At 35.9% G+C, this 22,064-nt stretch overlaps 1 protein-coding gene across 1 annotated transcript; it reads left to right on the top strand.

Annotated features, from left to right (window-relative positions):
• The first annotated feature begins 218 nt into the window (after positions 1 to 218).
• On the top strand, positions 219 to 2,508 carry LOC122632207. The gene is made up of 6 exons (XM_043818763.1): positions 219 to 745; positions 826 to 970; positions 1,209 to 1,477; positions 1,553 to 1,791; positions 1,886 to 2,157; positions 2,267 to 2,508. The coding sequence occupies exons 1-6, from the start codon at positions 609 to 611 to the stop codon at positions 2,366 to 2,368; spliced, it is 1,164 nt and encodes a 387-aa protein (XP_043674698.1). The 5' UTR covers positions 219 to 608; the 3' UTR covers positions 2,369 to 2,508.
• The last annotated feature ends 19,556 nt before the right edge of the window (positions 2,509 to 22,064 follow it).

The following is a 22,064-nucleotide window of genomic DNA, read 5'->3' as shown; positions in this document are numbered from 1 at the left end:
TGTATGTATGTATGTATGTATATTTGTTTGTTATATTTTTCTCATGTTATTACTATTATATAAAACTCAATAATGCAATGGATTACCTAATAATACGATTATAATAAATATCTGTTTATGTTTTACGAAAATATAGTTTGTTCTTTCATTGTATTATAAAAATATCGAATTTTTCTTTGTCATTCATTTCTTTCTCCGATCATCCTTATACGCTTCTATTGACATTTAAACACGATCTTCCGGCGTGATTTAGACGTAGGTATGCGAGGATATACGTGTATGTAGGCCTACAAATGGAGTGAGAGTAGTACACTCAACGAGGTTTCTTCCTACACATTACGTTGCTATATACGAACGATCGTGAAATCTCTACGACGAAGAACAGTTTCGAAGAAAGCGTCAGTTCGTGCGGAACAAAATATACTGACGATCTTACTCTCCTGACTCCTTTCATATTGATTTCGAAGTAATACTCGAGATTTGTTTGTTTTCATTTTCTTTTTCCCTTTTTCTGCTCTTTCTTTTCTTTTTCATTTAACGTCGTACGATATGATATTCATTGAATAATATCGCGATGTTATTCTCGTGATCGTTAATTTCTTACGAATATGTTTACAAAATTTGCTCTTATTTTCTCCATCGCAATAATATACGTTCAAGGTCGATCTAGGAACGCTTTGTTAGAAAAAGAAACGTGTGACTTCGACGATTCTCGGAAATACTACGATTCTAAGGATTTATTAAGGTAAGTTTTATTTATATTACGATAACCGAAAAATGTAAAATAATTCTATATAATATATGAATTGATATCGATTTTCACAGATGCATGAACGTCCTAGCTTCGTATTTGGAAATACGCGAGATCGATAGATCGACCAAGGATGAATATAATAGTCGTCTATATTCCAGACAGGATTCTTCATGGACCGATTTGATCGTATCCCTGTTTAACGGCGTATCGAATCCGGTATTTACGTAAAATCGATTTATCTTTTCAACCGATGAATTATTTTTATCGACTTTCACATTTGATAGTCACATTAAAAGCATATCCCGTTGATATCTTGAAAAGAAAAGAAAAAACATGAGAAGAAACGAAATACAAAATTTATATAAATTAAATATAAATTTATATCCTGTTGTAAATCAATTGCTTGTAAATCATTTTTTGATATAATAACGATGACGATACTTTAAATTTGCAGGGCTATCAGATTCCACAATTTTCAGATACAGTAACCAATCAGTACCAATCGAGTCAATATCAAACTACAGTAGGTGGACTGTCCGGCTCTTCGGGGGGTCTTAATATAAACCTCTTCGAAGCTCTTTATTCGATATCTCGCTATGATGATCTGAAGTGCGTTCCCAGAATACTTTGCGAGATGGCGAGTGGTGTTACGCCAGGAGAATCGATATACGGACGAGACACGAACCTGTTTCGCGATCTTTTTGGTAATAACGTGTTATTGAGGTTCGTATGAAATATATTACGATACATATAAAATATATATATATATAATAATTAATCGATTTATCTTTATTCTAGATTATTGACAAATTTCAATTTCGCCGAATCATCTCCTTTTTTGAGCTTTGGAAAAGCCGCTCTTTTAGGATATACAAGCAAAAGTAATCCTAAAAATTGCTATCAAGAGTATCCAAGATGTCCTAGGAATCCTGATCAGCTGATCCATTATCTCAACAATCACAACGGTGGATTCTTTCGATTTTTCAATAAACTTAATCACGAGAACAATCCTTATGCAAGACCGTATAGCGTTCAAAGTGAGTACTAGGTTTATACTAAAAGATTTGAAAATAATCAAATATATTCGAATAGGGAATATATTTGAATACTTATTTCGTAATCGTTTTTTAGACGAACGGAATCAAGCATCTTCGGTAGAATATGGCTTCAAGATCGGTTCTGATCGGACTGGAACGGGTGAACTGAAGTTCGATACCGTTGCTGAGAATGATACTCGATATTACGAGCCACGAATACGAAATCAATTAAATCGCGTTGTATTTCCAGATGAGAAACGATCGAAGAAATTCGTTGACACTTCGAACAGATTACCTAAGTCGTTCGATTTGGAATACAACGATACCGATGATGTCCAACGTGATGGCTCGAATTTTTTTCCTCGGGTAAGAAAATGAAAAAGAAACAAAGAAAGAAATAAAAAAGAAATTATCGAATATAAATATAAATGAATATTGTTCAATGAAGTTATTAAAGAGTTTCTTACATTTTTAGCAAACGAGAGAAGAAAAATATGAGGAATCTAATCAACTTTATACTTCGTCTGAACCATTCTTAGAATCTCCGTTCAAAACCTTCGTATTTCCAGAAAATTGAAAAAGAAAATATGGTTCTTCTTGAGATTTCTCTTCGATGACCATCGAATAGAACAGTAATCTAGAACGCTAAAAAATCCTCTAGGAATTGATAAAATTATTGTAATCAATAAAATTGATGTATTTTATTATACAACGATATTGACACTCTGTTTAATCTTAGTTTCATCAAGGTTACAAAAAATAATGTTATAATGAAAGCTGATAACTTTCTCATTGAAGTTACCTCTGTTATTTTTGAATCAATCGTTTAATCATTGATATAAATCAATTTGAATCTTTTCGTGGTAACGAAAGAAGAGAAAGTTATTGTCAATTTTTAATTATTAACAATACAATGTTATTATTATTATTTATTATATATCTTCGATGTATTATATGTATGTATTAGTAAAAAAAAAAAAAAGGAAAAACCAAAAAGATGCTGATGTTAATAAATTATAATGTTAATAAATGAAAATGTACTTGTAAATTGTATTTCATTTTTATTACCTGTGTCTTAAATAACGATGAGAGAAAAAGAAAGAGAAATAGAAAGACGTACGATGCTTCTTACAATCGCCTGAAATTCGGCAGCCCGAATCACTCGACGACCGTACGTTTTGTAGTAATCACGGGGAATCTCATTAGCGTTAGTTTAGACATTCTACATTAAAGTTAACTCTGCGTATCTTAAAATGTCTGCATTTTTGCGAGGTAGACGCGAGCAAATGTATCGATCGAACGTAGATAATTCTCTGGGAACAATAAAGCGCGAGATAAGAGAACGCAGAAAGTCACGGGTGATCGACACGTGCTAGATTAGCGTCACGAAACGATGGAAAATCACACGAAGGATAAATAACTTTCGTCACATTGAGGAACAATCTCGAAACAACTAGAAAGTTCGATCGATTTTATCTAACATTGTATAAACGCTTCTAATGAAATTCCAATCAATGATTAAAATCAATGTTTCATAATAATAATAATAAATTCTTATAGCATTAATTTTATGAAAGAAAAGAAGAAGAAGTGATAACAATAATAATGATGACGACGACGATGTAATTCTTTTCTTTTTTAATTAAAAGTTAAAACGAGCAATAATAGAAATTAATTAATTAATCGTTTCAAAAGTTATAACGAGTTATCCAATAAAAATTAGAATCGATTAGAAGAAGAATAAGTAAAAGACAATGACGTTCTATTGGTTAGGGTGTCACGAAGCGTGTAACGAATCCTTATACACGGTTCCTCGCTAACATAGAATATCACGCGGCATTGGATGTATCAGAAGGGTAATTGTCTTCCGCTGTCAGTTGCACCCTACTTGGCCCTGTCCAGGGCACACGCCCCTTCGGGCAACGATTCCGTCGTGACCTCGTCCAAGCCGATCTACGCCTCTCACCCCTTAGTTTCTACTCACCGTCGACACCCTCATCGAATTAAATGGCAGAAAGGATAAAATAATTAGATCGTTCTCTCCTGGTCTATTTCTATTGGTTATATCGAATCATTTAGTCGATATAAAAACGTTATTCTCTAGGAAATGTAACACGTATTTCAATAACTATCAAAAAGTTTTCTATTCAAAAGGTATAATGAATTAACAATCAAAGATCAAATCAAAATCGATATGAAATCAACGAAGATGAAAAAGAAAAAGAGAAAAGAAAATCTTTCTTAAAGAGAATAATCATTCTTAAAGAGAATTCGATTCGAATAATGATTCGAAGAGATAATTAATTGGCCTTGATAACAAGATATCAAAGAACTCGTAACTGACAATAGACAAGCAGGGAATGACAGGTTGCTCGAAGAGTAAGATAGAGAAAGATATATAAGTAGACTGAGAAAGAGAGAGAGAGAGAGAGAGAGAGAGAGAGGAGATAAAGATAGAGAGAGAAAGAAAGAGAGATAGAGAGGATAGTCGAGTAATCTCGGTCTATTAGCAAGGTATTATTTTCCGTGGTAGACATCAAAGAGGATTTCCCCCGGGCTCATTGTATCGTCACGATAATTCCTCGTTATTAGGAGCACCGTCAAGCGCGTTGGTCTCATGTCGGCTTACCACACCCCAAGTGCCGAAACAAATCCTCCCGAATTGGAGGATCCGATGCAAAGAAGATTCGCTTGTTTTCTCTCTCTTTTTCTCCCTTCCTCACTCTCTCTTTCCTTCTTTTTTTTCTTTCTCTTTTCTTCGTAAGAAAAGGAAGAAACCGATATATATATATATATATATATATATATATATATATGTATATATTATATATATGTTGAATAGTAGCAGATAGCTAAGGGATCGCTAATCCCCGTGAAAAATGCGACGCAGGTGAATGAATTCTTCCTGTGGTGAAGAGAGAAAGAAATATAGTGGGGTCGCCAGGTGGTTAGAACTCGTATAATCGAGTTTAGGAGCCACGGGATCCGTTTTAATTTCGAACACCCTTCGATAGAATGACGGATGATCGTGTTTGTTGGGTGACGATGGATGGACAGGTACCTACTATGTGAATCGTGGTTGGTCGATAATGAAAATCCTTTTCCCTCTTACTCTCTCTCTCTCTCTCTCTCTCTCTCTCTCTTTCTTTCTTTCTCTTTTGCGCTCCCTCATTCTTTCTCATTCTACTTTTTTCTTTTCTTTCTATTTTTTCTTTTTTTTTCCCCATTTCTTCGGAGCAACGACATCGACGATGCTGACGTTGGTAAAAGATAAAAGAAAGATCTTTCTGGTCGTTGTAGAAAGCGTTGTACTGCTGATACAAGGCCGACGGCGAGAGAATTATACGATACAAAGCGATGAAAGTAAGAAAAAAGGAAGATGGGTCTGGGAATGCCTACTTTGATCTTGGTTTTAAACTCACGGCTTGTCGCTTCGTACCAAGATTATTTCCGCCTCCGTATTCCAACTTTTTGAATATGAAAAATATGATCGGAACAAGCTCTCAAGACCTATCTTCTATATCCGTGTAATAGTATTATATGTACGTATCTATGCATGTACATATGTATATACGATCGGTAATTTAGGATATCCATAAAAGAAAGTTCTTAGAGTGTCTTTAGCAATTTCGAGAAAGTATCCTAGATAAAGGATGGGGATGGGTGGGTGAAGGGGTGGGCAGGTTGAAGTGGAAAATAGAAATGGAAAGAAAGATGGGCTACGATCCAAGGAAATACTTCGTTCATCGTGAAATACTACCTCAGGCCTTATTTAGCGATATATTTTCCCCGTGAATGCACGACAATGGCTCAATTTCTTGCCATTGAGATATATATATATATATATATATATATATATATGTTTCTATGTACATATATGTACACCAAGAGGAATGCCCTTTTCTTCCGAGTGGACTTTTCAATTGGAAGCATCGAATCTTTGTCGTGCGAGTGGGAACACCCAATTCGGCCGGACAAAAGAGATCTGACTGGCTCTGTTGAAAACTACCTCTCTCCCTCTCTCATCCTCTTTCCCCCTCTCTTTTTCTCGCTCTATCTCTATCCTTCTTTTTAGACGTCCACGAGTGTTCGATCGACGAAATAATTCGGCGAGAATGAAAATTCATGTCCTCAGAACGTCCGAACGGATATCTCGAATCACGATAGGGTCCATGATCTAACTCGGTGGTCGTCGAGGATAAGGTGGTTTGAGGATAAGTGGATATATCTTCTCTCGTACTAAAAAAGAAAGAGAGAGAGAGAGAAAGAAAGAGAGAGAGTCTAGATTTCATCGGTATAAAAGAGAACGAGAGAGAGAGAAAGAAATATCTTCTTACCCTTCTCTACTCTTTTTTTCTTTTTTATTTTCTACTTCGAAAAAAGGATCGAGAGATGGACTCCGCCTTATTCACCAAGCTCGGTTTTCAAATCGTTTCATAAATAAAGCATCGAGCCTCTGGTCCAACGTCAGTCAGCCACGTTGATTGCGGCATTGAGGACACGTGCCGAGGATCAATCGACGGACGCGTGTCAGTATTTTCGTATCATCGCCCAAGGGTTCCTCCTCCTTCTCCTCCTCCTCCTCCTCTTCCTTCTCCACTTCATCCTTCTCTTTCTTCTCTTTCTCTTTCTCTTTCTCTTTCTCTTTCTCTTTCTCTTTCTCTTTCTCTTTCTCCTCGTCTCATCCTCCTCATTCTTTTCTCCTCTTCCACTTTCATCTTCCTTCGTGAACACACGCAGAAAGCCAAACGCCGTATAACTAGGATCGCTTTTTTCAAACGATCAACCGACGACGCCCTTTAATGCCCTTCGGATTAGGGATACGACCGGTCCTTTAACCAACCTTTAGGATTTTCCTCGAGATTGTCGCGAATAAAAAGCGGGGACTATCGTCCTCGATCACTTCGGATTTACGAATTTTAATTAAAAACTTCACGGTATTATTATCCTTGAAAAATTCGATTAAAAATAATATCTGATTTTCGAAATCGTATTCAGAGAACCTTTCAATTTTATAATTAATCATTCTATATACATATATGTGATAGATATACACACACACATATATATATATACACATATGTATGTATAGCAGATGGTCGTAAAATGTTCAATGATCCAAAGTCGTAAAGAATTAATCGTTCTCGTTGTATTCATCGATTGAAAAATACCTATACCCACGCAGAGTATTGTAAAAGCGTATAACGATATTTACTCTCATAAAAAAAAAATGAAATGAAAAGAGAAAAAATAAAATAAAAACAGAAAAAGATAAAAAGGAAAAAAGTGAAATAGTATCGAATTTTATTCTCGACGTTTTAACGATCTGAAAAATATTTGTTCTGGTACTTATTATATACCGTATGCATGTAAGTCTCTGAGTAAGTAAGTACTTAGGGGTACTATAGGAAAAACGAGCCAGCGTAAATTCACTCTCAAGTTTATTGACGATTAGAACCTCGTTTCGTGTTTTTTCCTTTTTTTTTTTTCTTCTTATCGGTAATCACGCGCGTGCATTCGCGTAAATTGTCTCTCATCGACCACCGCTTTGAGATCAATTTACGATGACGCGAAGCATCTTTTTCCTCTTCTTCTTCTTCTTCTTCTTCTTCGTGAACACGAGAAGAAGAAGAAAATCACCGCAATAAGGAAGTCTAAAGTCAAATGATCGAATACAATTTTGTATCGATTTACTTACGTTTATTTCAAGAATTTCGAGAATCGAACCTCGTTTAAACTAACGATTTCGACGAATTTTAGAAAACGACGATAGGTCCGGGACTACGTCGAACGCGATGAAAATTTCAACGGCCTTGACATCGTGCAAATCTCAAAGACGATACTGGTCGTGGTTGCTCGTCGTAAATCCGTCGAGAAGAAGATTATACTAACGTAGAAGGGAGCTAGCGAGCTAACTGATACTTTCCAAGAAGGATTCGATACTTGGAAAGCACGTTTGATATACAGGGTGTTCGATTTTAATCGATCCATATTGATTATCGAATTCGTTGCCAATAAGAAGAGAAAAGAAAGGAAAAAAAAAGAAAAGAAAGAAAGAAAGGAAACAATCGTTATATTTTATTTTATTTATCTTTTATATCATTTGATTTATTTCGAACTTCTTTCTCTAACGTGTATCAATGATTTTAATAACAGCTTTAAAAGCGAGTTAACCATTAAAACGAGACACCCTGTATATAAAAAAAAAAAAGTAAATAAAAAAAAAAGAGAGAAAGAAAAGATCTTCGTGAGTAACGCGAATAATACAGCTCTCGTAAGTAATGGTTCGCAAAGACTCGGAGATTGGTTGGTATCTTCTTCATAGAGCATCGTTCGCTACCTCGAGAGAAATAGAGAGAGAGAGAGAGAGAGACGTTTTAGGCTTTGCTCGATTAGACGGTCGTTCCGCTTGGACGAGCTAATTTGTCTTCGAGGACTCCTTCGATGAGTGGCTGCTCCACCCAGAGTACAGCTACTTTCGTAGATCTTCTTAGAGCTTGTCAAAGACGATCTCTTTATTACCGTTCAATGAAGTCACCAACGAAAAAGTTATCTAATCTATCTAACATTCTTTTCCTATTCTATTCTATTATCTAAACGTTACATCTAGATCTTTCTTTTCATGCTTACGAAGGACGCACATTTCTGACATATGAAATCGATATCGACGATAAAAAAGAATTTAATATGTGTACGTGACGGAGAGCAGGTAATTTTTAATAGAATCTTGAAATTACGAATTTATTCTTTTTTTTTTTTTTTTAGTAAAAAAGTTTAAAGTAAAATAAGTTTAATTAAAAAAAAAAAAAAAAATTGGTATGTAAAAAACAAATCGTATATTTATTTATTCGCTCGTACGTTCATTACGAAAAGAATGAAATCTCCATGACGAGTTGTAGGACGTTGAAATTAAAAATTATTGAAATTAAAAAGAGCTCGTCGGACACTCTTCCATTCGCTTCGAAATCTATTTGGGAAAAAAAGAAGAATCAATGTCATTCTTGAATAACTATGCCACTTATGTGTATAATCCGACGTTTTAGAATGGAGCGGGTTCCAACGTCATGATATTTGCTCGCTCTCACTTTCCAAGTATTTGATATTCGTAACGCGTATGAATCATTGCCAGAAGGTACGTCGAGATGTGATTATATGGTGTCAGTGGCGTATATACGCCGTGGCATAGCCCCGCTCGACGTATTATTAAGCCGACAATACGTTGTGGGGTCGCTTGCGGTGTACGTACTCTCTCTCTCTTTCTCTCTCTCTCTCTCTCTCTTTCTCTCTCTTCTCTCTCTACTTTTCTCTCGTTCATATATATACATATATACAGATGTATGTGTAATATATATATACATGTATGTACGTACATATATGTTCAAGCTTGCTCGTATACGTCAGGGGTTCGAAATTCGACTCCCATGCATCATAATAGAGAGAGAGAGAAAGAGAGAGAGAGAGAGAGAGACGCGTGGCGAAGGTACTGCCCGCCATTTAAAAAGTGCTATAATTATACGGCTCTCGCTGTCAGTGGCTCGACAGAAATCGGTCCTTCGAAGCCGAATTAGCGGTCTTTAGAAAAGCTGTACACGCTGCCGTTTCGACTACCGTCCTGGTTCTCATCGAACTCGATTACTCGTTTCGAGTTTCTCTCTTGTGTTTCCTCTAATCGTATATACATACGTACGTACATACATATATACAATACACATTTCTACCCTATTTGCCACTTGACTTCCGTTCCCTAATATATTCCAATTTTCTGGCGTGTTAACTTGTTCAAACGTTAGGGTTAATTCGATAGATCCAGTCCCCGAAGTATGAAAAAAAAAGAGGTGATGCATTTATTATTTAAAGAAAATTAGAAGTATCAAAGTTTAGTTAACTTGATTATTCTTTTCTAGCCTGTTGCACATGACCCAATTCATTTATTCGTCGTTTGCAAACGTTAATTATCAGATTTGATAGAGGAACGATTAGGTACAACCCTCTTACCTATTTATCTATGTATGTACGTATGTATGTATGTATGTATGTATGTACATTGTACATTCATGTAATCTAAGTCTCGACGGAACAGCATGAACTCAAGAGGAGATGCAAGAGGATTAAGGGGAAGGTTAGATTCGCGTGCGCCGAATCAAGCATAAACAACGGAGATATCGATCGAAGCTACTGCTACGTTAATTACCGCCTTTTAATTATTACGTCTGAGCTCCGACATATTAATGTATCTTCCTTTCTCTCCTCTCTCTCTCTCTCTCTCTCTCTCTCTATCTACGTATCTATCTATCTATCTTTCTTTTGATTTTATTTCTTTATTAATATCTGCATACATTAATTATTATTCTCACTATACATGTATATATTTACATATTTACATATATATATTTTTTAATTAGAAATTAACGAAAATCATTGCAATTAAATCTTCCTATCTATTCCTCGTTAATTAGCAAGACGTTATCGTGCGGGTTTCAAACGATTTTACACGAATCAGTGTTTTAAATTAAATAACGTTTTGTAATTAAAAGATACAACGATATTATACTTCATTCTTATCAGAAAAGAATATATCTTTTCGTAGGTCATATATTTCATAAGAGAAAGAAAGAAAAAAAGATACAGAATATTTTAAAAACGTCTTAAATGAAAGAAGTACAACAGCAAAATGAAAATATCGATTAGCAAACACTGTAATGGGCGTTTAACGCGTTAAAAGGAGCTTAAGAAAAGTTTCAATAGCAGCCGTCGAAAGAATAAATGAGCGAACATCCTCCGCCCTCCTGGCACTCCCATCCCTACTCCACTCTCTCTCCGGCCAATCTTCCGTTTTCTAACGCCATGCTTTTTGTCACGGTAATTAATATCACTTCATAACCACGGGCAGTCTCGAGCAACGGCATAAATTCAAGCGGGCGAATAATTTCCTACATAATTCAACCCTTTTCGCCATAACTCACTCGAGCGCGTCTTCGATCCCTCTATCTCTGTCTATCTCTCTCTTTCTCTCTCTCTCTTTCTCTCTATCTCTCTCTCTCTCTCTCTCGTTTTAACTCGTAACAGTGTAGCAGGAACTCGCGAGAATGACTCGCGGCTATGCTAACGATACGTCGATGCAAATTATTCGGAGGCGTGAACCGTGTCGCGGGAATACACGACTCGACGCGAACCTGCCGACTTTCCATTCGAAAAACGCATCTCTCCCTTCCGACAACTCACCCTGGGACTGTCAGTCCAACGACCCTTTGCGTGGATCTTTATCCGAATTGATTAAACCTTCTTCTATAAATAATTACGAAAGAACTTGCTATCGGATATTTATTGTCGTAGATAAAAAAGAAGAAAATAGAGGTTGAAAGGGTGGATGGGTATTCGGTTGCTTGCATTCTTACATAATTTCGAATATACTCGTTTGGATTTTCTCGAGACTTTTGATAGTTCTAAATTTATCTAAATAGATGTAGATAATTTTTATCTTCGTCGGGTCTCTAGGTTATCTTGATATGATCTCTTTCGATTAAAGATAATTAGGATATTGATTAAATTTTTTTCCAATTCTTAAGAAATATTTTAATGCAATAATAATAATTGACAATGTCGAAATGATCTATGAACGATAAGCTTTACGATGAAATCTCTACGGCCGATATATCAATATAGAAATTTAAATAGAACAAATATATAAGACTTTGAAAATAAATTTCTATCTTACCCTTTCGTTATGTTTTTTCTTTCATCGATTAAGAGTCATTTCGAAGATAATTTTCAGCGAAGGGAGCCAGTCAAGCTCTTGCCTTTCTTTCTCTCCCCATTCACACGTTGATAAACACTAAGCGATTATTAATCTTACGTTCGATCGCTCACGTGGGTCAGTTCAGCGTTCCTTAAGCCATGAATCAAGTGACTCTAGACAGGCCACGTGGTCCGTTAGAGTAGCAATGACCCGATATACCCGATGTCAATGCGGACATTTAATCAGTAAGAAAAGTAGACCGAATAAACGTTCGACGTCTTTGGGTGATCTCACGTACGTGTTTCCTACGTCATCCAAGGTAACTTAGAAAGAGAAGAGAGTGAGTAATACGTATGAGTGTAATAAATAGGTGTAAGTGTGTTTGCGCGCGTATGCGTGTGTATGTTTCTTTATGCGTCTTTATGCACGCACGCGCGCGTGTGCATGTATGTGTTTGTGTGTGTAACGCAGAAGCAAACAAATACACAGACAAATATAAGTAAAGATAGAGACACACATTGAACAACGCATTCGTTCGTCTCTCTACACGAGGCTTCGTTCGTGAGTTAGGTCGTATCGCTAGACAGCCTGTCGCCGGAGCTTTATCGCCTTTTTTCTCTCTCTCTTTCTCTCTCTCTCTCTCTCTCTCTCTCTCTCTCTCTCTCTCTCTCTCGTGCTCGTTCACTCTTACCACTGCTGCTGCTATCGGCTGGTAGCCAGCCGGCAAGAGGCCCGATAATGCGATTCGTTTCTCTCTCCTTAGCGAGTAAATCAGGTGCCTTGGGAAGTAACTCTCCCCTCCCACCCTTCTCTCTTTCTATCACTCTCTCACTCTCTCTCTCTCTCTCTCTCTCTCTCTCTCTCTCTCTCACTGTCCTTCTTACTACGAGAGATCTTCGCTGCCTTCGAGAATAAATCAAACATCGACATCGATTTTGTATCGAGTTAATTCGTTTCAACCGTGTGTATTCCTTTCTATCCATTTTTTCTTTTCTTTTTTCTTTCTTTGTTTCTTTCACGAATTTATTTCTATATCTCTATATGAAAGATAATCGAAAATAATAGAAATCTAATTGAAAAATCTCTCATGCTTTTGTTATTTCTTTCTTTCGTTACTCTCTCTCTCTCTCTCTCTCTCTCTCTCTCTCTTTCTCTCTCTTTATGAAATCCTCATTCTAATAATCGTAAAATAAATAAAAAAAGGAAAACAAGGAAAATAGAAAAAGAAAAAAATGAAAAAGGACTATGGATTAAATTGATCAATCCGGATAGAATAAAGTACCCAAGAGGAAAATTTTATCAAAGCTTTTTCGATAAACTCGGTAGCCCGTTGTGTTATACGCTCTTTTCAGGGACGAGAGCATTGTTTGCGATCGAGTAGATAGAGACGCGAACTCGCACACTGATTTAACGGCGCGTGACTCATATCGCTTTATCGCGTTCACGGAAGTCGCTCGGGCATTCCTTTATTCGAAGTCACCCGAAGATTACCGTGCCTACCTTCGTAACGACCCACGTAATTTCGAGTCTTCGACTTTACCCTTCTCTCGTCTTCTTTCGTCTTCGTTTTTAACGTTGAAAGAAAGAAAGAATAAAAAAAAGAAAAGAAAAGGACGAAGAGAGAAACAGAGAGAGAGAGAGAGAGAGAGAGAGAGAGAAAGAGGAAGAAAAAAAAACCTTCTTGTTTCTAGCAAATAGTCCAAGATAGTTCGTTTCGTAATCTCGTAAGAATAATAAACGTTTAGAAGTTAAGTAGAGTAGAGTAATAAAATTCCGTCATGAAACGTTTCTACGTCGTAATTTATGTCGCGATCTACGAAAGGCGGGATCAAAGTATCCAAGGTGAACATTTATATATCTTTATTTAAAAAGTTGGCAAAACGATTTGATAAACTTATTATTATTGGTAGTATAGTTACCAATGGTTCTCACCACCTTGAATAAATTTTAAACCGGGACAAACGGGACCCTTTATCGTTGTGACCTACTTTTTTCTTTTACCTTACTTTCCGTTCTCGATAAATCGATCGACAATACGACAATCGGTCGTCGACGTTCGCGGAAACTTTGCTTTTGTCCATAGCGAAAAAAATCGACGACTACGACGACGACGACGACAACGACAACGACAACGCAATACTTCACTCGAGTCAACACGAACGTTCTCCTTTTTTCCTTTGTCTACGGTGCGAACGATAAAAATCACACGGCGATTACTAAAATCGATTTTCAAGTCAGTGACACGTTACCCGCGATAAAAACTCGATGAACGCGAGCCAATCTAAAAATAAATTTCCTTTTATTATCGAGATCGACGAACCCGTTATTATTCCATACCGGATATTACTCGTTCGCAGCTAATGCTTTATTTCTCTTTCTTTCTCTCTCTCTCTCTCTCTCTCTCTCTCTCTGTCTCTTTTCTCTCTTCTTATTCTTCTTCTTCCTCCTCTTCTTTTTCCTCTTCTTCTACTTTAATACGATAAACGGGTTTGTATCGAAGTGAGTAATATCGAATGCGCGCCTCGATCTACCTCAAACTCTTCAGTCGATGATAATTCCTCTTACGGTACTCTGTAAATAATAAGGAAATAAGATCAATGGTATACTGAGGAAGAGAGAGAGAGAGAGAGAGAGAGAGAGAGAGAGAGAGAGAAAGAGGGGATGATTATGTCAAAAAAAAGAAAAGAAAAAGTAATATCGAATCGATATTACTCGTACTCGAAGAAATATATTAGATCGTATGATAAAAAATATATTTATGTACCTACACTTTTATTTTTTAAACAATCAAACCTTTAAGATTACCATTGATGAATAGTTTCAATCCAAGAACATTTATTTATTTATTTACATGCTAGCATTAATATATGATAACTCATGAGATAACTAGAAGAAAAAAAAACTTTTAATTAAATTTCTTTTATTTTATTATTCTCTAATATATATATATATATATATATATATATATATATATATATATTACGGAGAAATTTCATCTGCGATAACATTGACATTTTTATTGTCACAGGTTCGAACGATAAAAAGAAAAAAAGAAAATTGAGAAATATTATCAAAAGAAATTCGGAGTAACACGAATTTGTCTTATTAGCGCGTAGTAAAAGTTCCCACAACGATTAGTGTCGTCGCATCAATGAGGGATAACTAACAATGAAAGACCTAAATTCATTTCTGAATCATGCGTGTGAGACTCTAGAGACGAGCGAGTTCGAACAATTAGTTTCAACATTGATGATTCTAAATAGTCGAATCGATCGTTTTCCAATCGAGTTCTCGCGAATCCGTCGCGAATAGTTATCTATAGAAATATATAGAATAGATCATAGAACGTACGTGTTGGTAACTCCCAGTTATCTTCACGTGCTCTCGCATAATAAAATTCTCTTATAGTTAGGTAGGTAGATAGATAGGTAGGTAGGTAGGTAGGTAGGTAGGTAGGTAGGTAGGTAGGTACTATTCTCGCGCTTGGTCGCTTATCCATGAACAAAAGGTAACGGTTCGCATATTTCATGGACGAAAGGTACGCCGATAAAAGGGCTAACCATGAACGCCGACGCCCTGACACACGTCGTCCTTTTGTGGACGACGCCTCTAATCCTATTGTTTCTTTCGCATAGTTCGATTCTTCGATTTGCTCCATTGAAACACATCTCTCTTTCTCTCTCCCTTTCTTTCTCTCTTTTTCTCTTTTTTTCATTTTCTCTTTATCTCTTTCACAGAGACACACACACATTCATGCACACTCATGCAATCTTTTTCTTTCTCTCGATTATAAACAACATTTGAAAATCGTTTCTAACTTCCAATCATGGCCAACTAATTTCATTTTCCCTTTTTTCCTCCATTTCATTTTTCTCCATATTCCAATAACTTCTTCATCTCTCATTGCACACGATAGATATGATCAAGTGTTTGGAACAACACGCCAACGGGTTCTCCATACTCTCGATTGGTTCATCACCGAAGCGCACCTGCAGCTTCCAAAATATGACGCGTGGATGGACGCGTAAAAAGCTCGATGTGGAAGGTAGGACAAGGACGAGCCGTGAATTTCAGAGAGAGAGAGAGAGAGAGAGAGAGAGAGGATAGGGAAAGGGATGGATTCGTGCGTAGGCTATAGAAAAGAGGAGTAAAGGTGGAAAGGGGAGTTAGGTGGGAGTAAAGGGAGAGAAGGGGGAAAGGGGGAGGGAAGGAGGGAGGAAAAGAGAGAAGGATAGAAAGGTGGTTGGGATCAAACTGGTTCGCGAATGTATGCAAATAGAAATGTAATCTGGTGTCAGCGGCGCGACCAATAATGTCAATCAAACGCACTGGTGGCCGAAAGCCAACAATGGGGAATTGGCGAGGGAGTATATGGCCCAGAGCGAATATGCAGTATGTAAATGTTGTCATATCAATGGGGATCTGCATATGGATGCAACGCGGCAGATATACCACGGCTAGTTGGTGACACGCGTGCTTTGGCGACATGTGCACTTGGTTTAACCCGTTGTCCCACCCACTTTGAAGACCTTTCCCACCCATCGATTTCGAACCCAGTATCGGCAGGCTGGGTGGTATTTTTTTCTTTTTTCTTTTTTTTCCTTTTCTCTTTTTTTTTTCTTTCTTTCTTTTGCTTCTTTCCTTTTCTTCCTTTTGAAAATACTATAGATAGATACACGTAGGTAGTAGTATTATTATATCCTGGGTATAGGTAGATACGAAAAGTGCTACGTCAAACGTTTTATCTTCCATCAATTTATTTCTCATCGATCGTTCGTTCCTTCTACGATCCTCCGATTTTGCGATTATTATCGTTCCGACGACGATTTGCATGAATCCATCGAGTGAGTGAAGGAGAGAGAGAGAGAGAGAAGAAAAAGAGAAAGAATAGGATTAGCATTTCTGATCAAGATTATACACTGATTTACGTAACGTTCGATAATGAATCGTAAATATTTGTCTTATAACTTTTGATTAACGAGCATGTTAATCGTGATCACTCCAAGAAAAATCCATTGGATTAATGAGATCTATGGAATTTTATTATAGTAAACTGGGATATAGTAAAATGGAATTCGTAACGATGAGTATCGTACGACGTAACTGATAAATCAGAGTTTATTTTCCATTCGCGGATTTTCCTGTCTCGCCTGTGAATACGTATGTTCTATCTCTCTTCTTTTTTTCCCCTTCTCTATTCGTTGCAATTTCTCTCTCTCTCTCTCTCTCTCTCTCTCTCTCTCTCTCTCTCTCTCTCTCTCTCTTTCTAGTTCGTTGGAAATCGTTAAACGAGAAATAAACTAGAACGTAAGCCAACGTACGTGACGATGCATCGGTAGGACCGATCATTTAGAAAGAAAGAGAGTAAAAAATGAAAAAAGAAAAAAGAAGAAGAGCTTTCAACGTTTTCTCTTTAGAGAGAAAAAAGGAAAAAAAGAAAGAAAAGAAGCAGAAAGAGAAAAAAGAAAACGTGAACAAACTTACTCTCTCTCTAACAGTGGTTAGTTACGTCATAATCTCTAATACAAAGCACGCAAACGTCTTGTGGTTCGCATTAAATTCGGAACACCGAATAGAATAGGTACACGACGCTCGATTGGTTTGCGGTTGCATCCCTTGGTAATGAGCCACGCAGATGGCACGTCTCAGGAAACCCATTAGACCGATTCTAAACAGGAGAACCAATTCGATAGGAGCCAAATGCTTCGCTTGCAAAACGTTCATGTATATGATCGTTATCTTTGGAAATAATTTAATAACATAAAACGTTTAATTTTATATCTATGATCTACTTTGTTACTCTTGTAATAAAATAGCTGTTAGTAAAATAGCTGGTATATTGCAAATGTTCCCCATTAATGTTATCCCATTAATATATTCATACAATTATTATATAAAGCGAGGATATAATAGTACATTATATATCGATCTGATATATTCAATCTTATATAATAATTTTTATATTACAATTAATATATATATATATATGTGTTTTATATATAGAAGAATTATTATATAAGATTAATATATAATTATTTTATTACTAATTATTATTAATCGTTTGCAAGAATATTATATACATACATATGTATAATTTTTATTGTTATAAATAATGTATTATACTTTATATAAAAAGTATATTATGTTAATAATAATTACATAAGTTCCACTTACCTGTAGGTATAAAAAGAAAAGAAATTTAGACAAATTTTCAAACACACCGAATACAATACTGAATGGAAAATTATAAAGAGGACGGATACATAGAGGAAATAGATACTATGATGAGCTTATATGTTACAGGTACAAATAGGTATACAAGGAGATACATATATTATGTATATAGACATCGATGCTTTCGGCGTGTTCACATTTATTCGATAAAAAAATCAAGTACAATAATGACAGTGGTGCGCGACGGCGGTCACCACTATCGCGCGATCGACGTTCGCATAACGTTTACGATATCATTATCGATAACTATATAAAAGTGAAAAAATCTGTACAATGAAAGACATACGGGTAGCGGAGAGATGCCTCCGTCCCATTGCAAACTCCCATTGATCGGACTCGTCGCTTCGAAGTCTGCATTTTACGCACGATCCAAATGAAAAAGAGAACGATTTCCATCGGATAAAGAAAGAAAGAAATAGATATAAACGAGAGAGAGAGAGAAAGAGAGAGAGAAAGAGAGGAGTATAAAAGGAGAGAGAGAGAGAATGAGAGAAGATCGTACGAAGACGATTGCGACTTCGAAGCTTCGTGCCGGTCGGTGGTCGAGCAGCGGACGTGAGAACAATTCGTTAAATTAATCGACCATAGGGAGTAATAATTACAAGATATTAAGATTATCATGAATATAATTAATAATACAAAATATAATAATAATAATAATAATAATAATAATAATAATAATAATAATTATAAAAATAATAATTATAATAAAAATAATAATAATACAAGAAGTAAAAGAATAATTATAATAATAATAATAATAATAATAATAATAATAATAATAATACAGATAGAATAATAATAATAATAATAATAATAATAATAATAATAATAATAATAATAATAATAATAATAATAGTAATAATTACTCGTTCGCGTATAGTATTATTCAAAATCAAACTCAATAAAATTAATAACATAAAAAAAATAGTGATAAACTAAAAATAAAGGGAAAAAAGAGAAAAAAAAAGGAAAAAAAAAGAAGAAAAAATAATTCATCAATAACGTATGATCTGTAGTGACTTAAATAACACAGCTTCGTAATGTTGAAGCCGTGGGTGTTTCGAATACTCGTCAAATTCTAAGTTCCATTCCATTATGAATGAAATCATGTGATATAGTTTCGTCGTACTATTCTTTTCTCGCTAACACTTCGCATTCATTGACGAAAATCATTGTAAGGTGAATGATAGTTTTTATAGGAGTATCGAGTACCCACGGCCACGTACGTTTGTTTAAAAGTAAACCTCCAACGCGTAATTGAAAAAAAAAAAGAGGAGAGGAACGAGAAGTAGAGAACAAAAAAGAAAGAAAAGAAAAAAAATAATAATAATTTGTCAAGAATCTTAAAGTGCACGTTTCCCAATTAAATCGTCCAATGTACTCTCTGATTTTTCTTTCTTTCTCTCTGTTTCTTTTCTTTTCCTTCTTTTCTCTTCTCATCTCGTTGCATCGAAAGAAAGAAAGAAAGAAAGAAAGAAAGAAAGAAGAAAAATTATAGAAAAGAAAAAAAATTACAGAAAAGGAAAGAAAATTAAAAAAATAAAGGAGAGCAGGGTTCCTCATCCTCTTCGTTCGATAATTCTCGCTTGGATCACAAATAATAAAATCGAGTAACTTCGAACGATCGATTTTTTCGTGACGGACGCGTCCTCTCTCTCTCTCTCTCTCTCTCTCTCTCTCTCTCTCTCTCTCTTTCTCTCTTTCCCTGTCTCTCTAGAAAGGAAAAAAGAGACAAAAAAAGAAAAAAAAAGGGAACGAAATATTAGAAATAAGAACGAAAATATTAGAGGACGAGTCTCGCCAATTTTCATGGATTTACAAAAAATGGATTTCGCAAAACGGAGGTCGTGGTCTCCACTAGTCGATCTTTTTCTCCCTTCGCTCTTTCGCTCGCATTCGCTCTCTTTTTTTTTCTATAGAAAAAATAAAAGAAACATGACAATACATATATATAAATATACATATATATATATATATATATATATATATATATATATATATATGGCGAATCGGGATATACTTTGCGAAAAAAAGAAAGCGAGATGATAGGGTAACGATGATAACAAAGTTTAACGATATTCAAAAGAAAAAAGGAAAGAAAAGGGTAGAAGGAAGAAGAAAATATTAAAAGAAACAAAAAAAAAAGAAAAGAAGAAAAAAGAAAAAAAAGAAAAAGAAAAACAATAAAATGGAATAGAAGTAGAAAAGAAAGCTTCTCAAGCGTCGTCGCGCGCTCGCATTATTTCCCTCCTCCCTTATTTGGTCGCTTCTTTGGATCGGTCTATGCTGGACGAAACAAATTTTCGTTAACGACACATTGTTCTTTCTCTTATTTTTTTTTGTTTCTCTCTCTCTCTGTCTCTCTCTCTCTCTCTCTTTTTATTTTTTCCCCATTTTTTGCGTCCCTCCCTCTCTCTCTTTCTCTCTCTATCTATCTCCTTCTCTGTCTCTCTCTTTGCTTACCCGTAAAGAAGTATCGTTCTCCACCTTTCTATTTCCTATCATTTTCGCTCTCCCTGTCTCTTTCTCTCTCTTTCTCACAATTTTTCATTTATTCTCTCTCTTTCTCTCTCTCTCTCTCATTCTTATGGTAGGCATGGAGTTCGCGCTTAACGGTTATTCGGAGCCCAGACTCTATCACAAGGCAGCCTGCGAGCTTTACAACGACTTGAGAGATCCCACACCATTTTTTTTCTTTTTGAATTTTTTTTTCCTTTTTTTTGTTCGTTTTACGCGTTTTTTTTTTTGACTTTTTTTTATATTTTTTTTTCTTTAAATATATTTTCGTAAGAAGTCACTAGCTGTTTAATTTCCATAGTCTCCTCCTTTTCTACTTAAATCTCGTGTCTTTGTTCACACTCGAATGAGCACACACACAGCACACATAGACGTACACACGCATTCTTGAACTCTCTCTCTCTCTCTCTCTCTCTCTCTCTCTCTTTCTCTCTGTCTAACTCGAGTTTTTATTTGTCCGTCGATATCATTTTTCATATTACTATTTTTAGTTTTTCGTTTTTATCTCTTCTCCACCCCATTTTTTTTGTCTTTCTTTCTTTTCTTTACTTTATTTATTTTTTTTCTTTTTTGTTCATTTTGTTTTGTATTTCTTCACGTCCCTCGTTAACGAGCATGGTCCACGACATTTGGCTATAGGTAACGTGTCCGTTCATTGAGGCAACTTCGAATTACTCGAAGCACTTCGTTTTTCAATTCGATAAGAAAACACGAATGAATTATATAGAAATGATTATAGCAAACTCGAAAGAGTTAAAGGAACAAGATGATCGATTATTAAACGCTTCGGTATCCCTCGAACCTGACTACTGTACGCTCATTTTAGATACATTTAAGATTGACTTTTTCTCATCTTCCTTATTTACTTCATCTAATGCGAGTCAACGATCTTAACGAGCCCGGTTCGGGAGACTTGGAAAAACACTTGGAGTTCTGCTCGGAAAGACCGAGAATAAGAAAACTAATCGAGAGGATCGATCGCAAAGTGAAAGCATCGTTCCAGTCGACCGAACTCGCTCTGAGATTCGTTCTTCGAAAAGAAGGAAGGACAGAGCATGCCAGAGCTCGATCTATATAACGATTGGCACTTGAATTTGAAAAAAAAAAGAAAAAAAATAGAACAGAAAAAAAAGACGAAAAGAAAAAAATATCATGACTCGTCGTGCCGAACTTTTGTCTCTTTCTCTCTCTCTCTCTTTCTCTCTCCCTCGTTTTCTTCCTTTCTTTTTTCGTTTTTTTTTGTTCCATTTTTTTTCTAGCATTACTCCTAAATACGCATTGATATAAAATAAAGCATTCGTGGAAAATACAATAATTATATTATTGCAAACGTAGACATGGTCTTTGAGCAATCGATGCACTCTCTCTCTCTCTCTCTCTCTCTCTCTCTCTCTCTCTCTCTCTCTCTCTTTCTCTATCTCTTGTTTCTTTTGATCACATCTCGCAGTTTACAAACATATCGCGCGCGTATATGTGTGTGTGTGTGTGTGTGTGTGTGTGGGAGGATGTGTGTACGTGTATAGAGAGAATGAGTATGCGTGTGCATTTTGTGTCGGTTTTTTCGTTACAACAAAGTTTCGTCGTTTCCACTCGAATCGGAGCTCGCTCTCGCGGGAGTACAAATGAATACGAGAGGATGAATGAAAGTAGAAAACAAACAAAAAAATAAAACAAAAAGAAAAGAAAACGAATGGCAAGGAGGAACGACCGATCGCGGTTATTCTTCTGTCTCGTATTTTTAACGAGATAGATGCAACCGCGAGAGGTAGCCCCGATTATTATT

The sequence above is a fragment of the Vespula pensylvanica genome, chromosome 10, assembly GCF_014466175.1.
Source record: "Vespula pensylvanica isolate Volc-1 chromosome 10, ASM1446617v1, whole genome shotgun sequence".
NCBI lineage: Eukaryota > Metazoa > Arthropoda > Insecta > Hymenoptera > Vespidae > Vespula > Vespula pensylvanica.
Note: the sequence above shows the minus strand (reverse complement) of the source record. Positions and strands in the feature narration are given on the sequence as shown.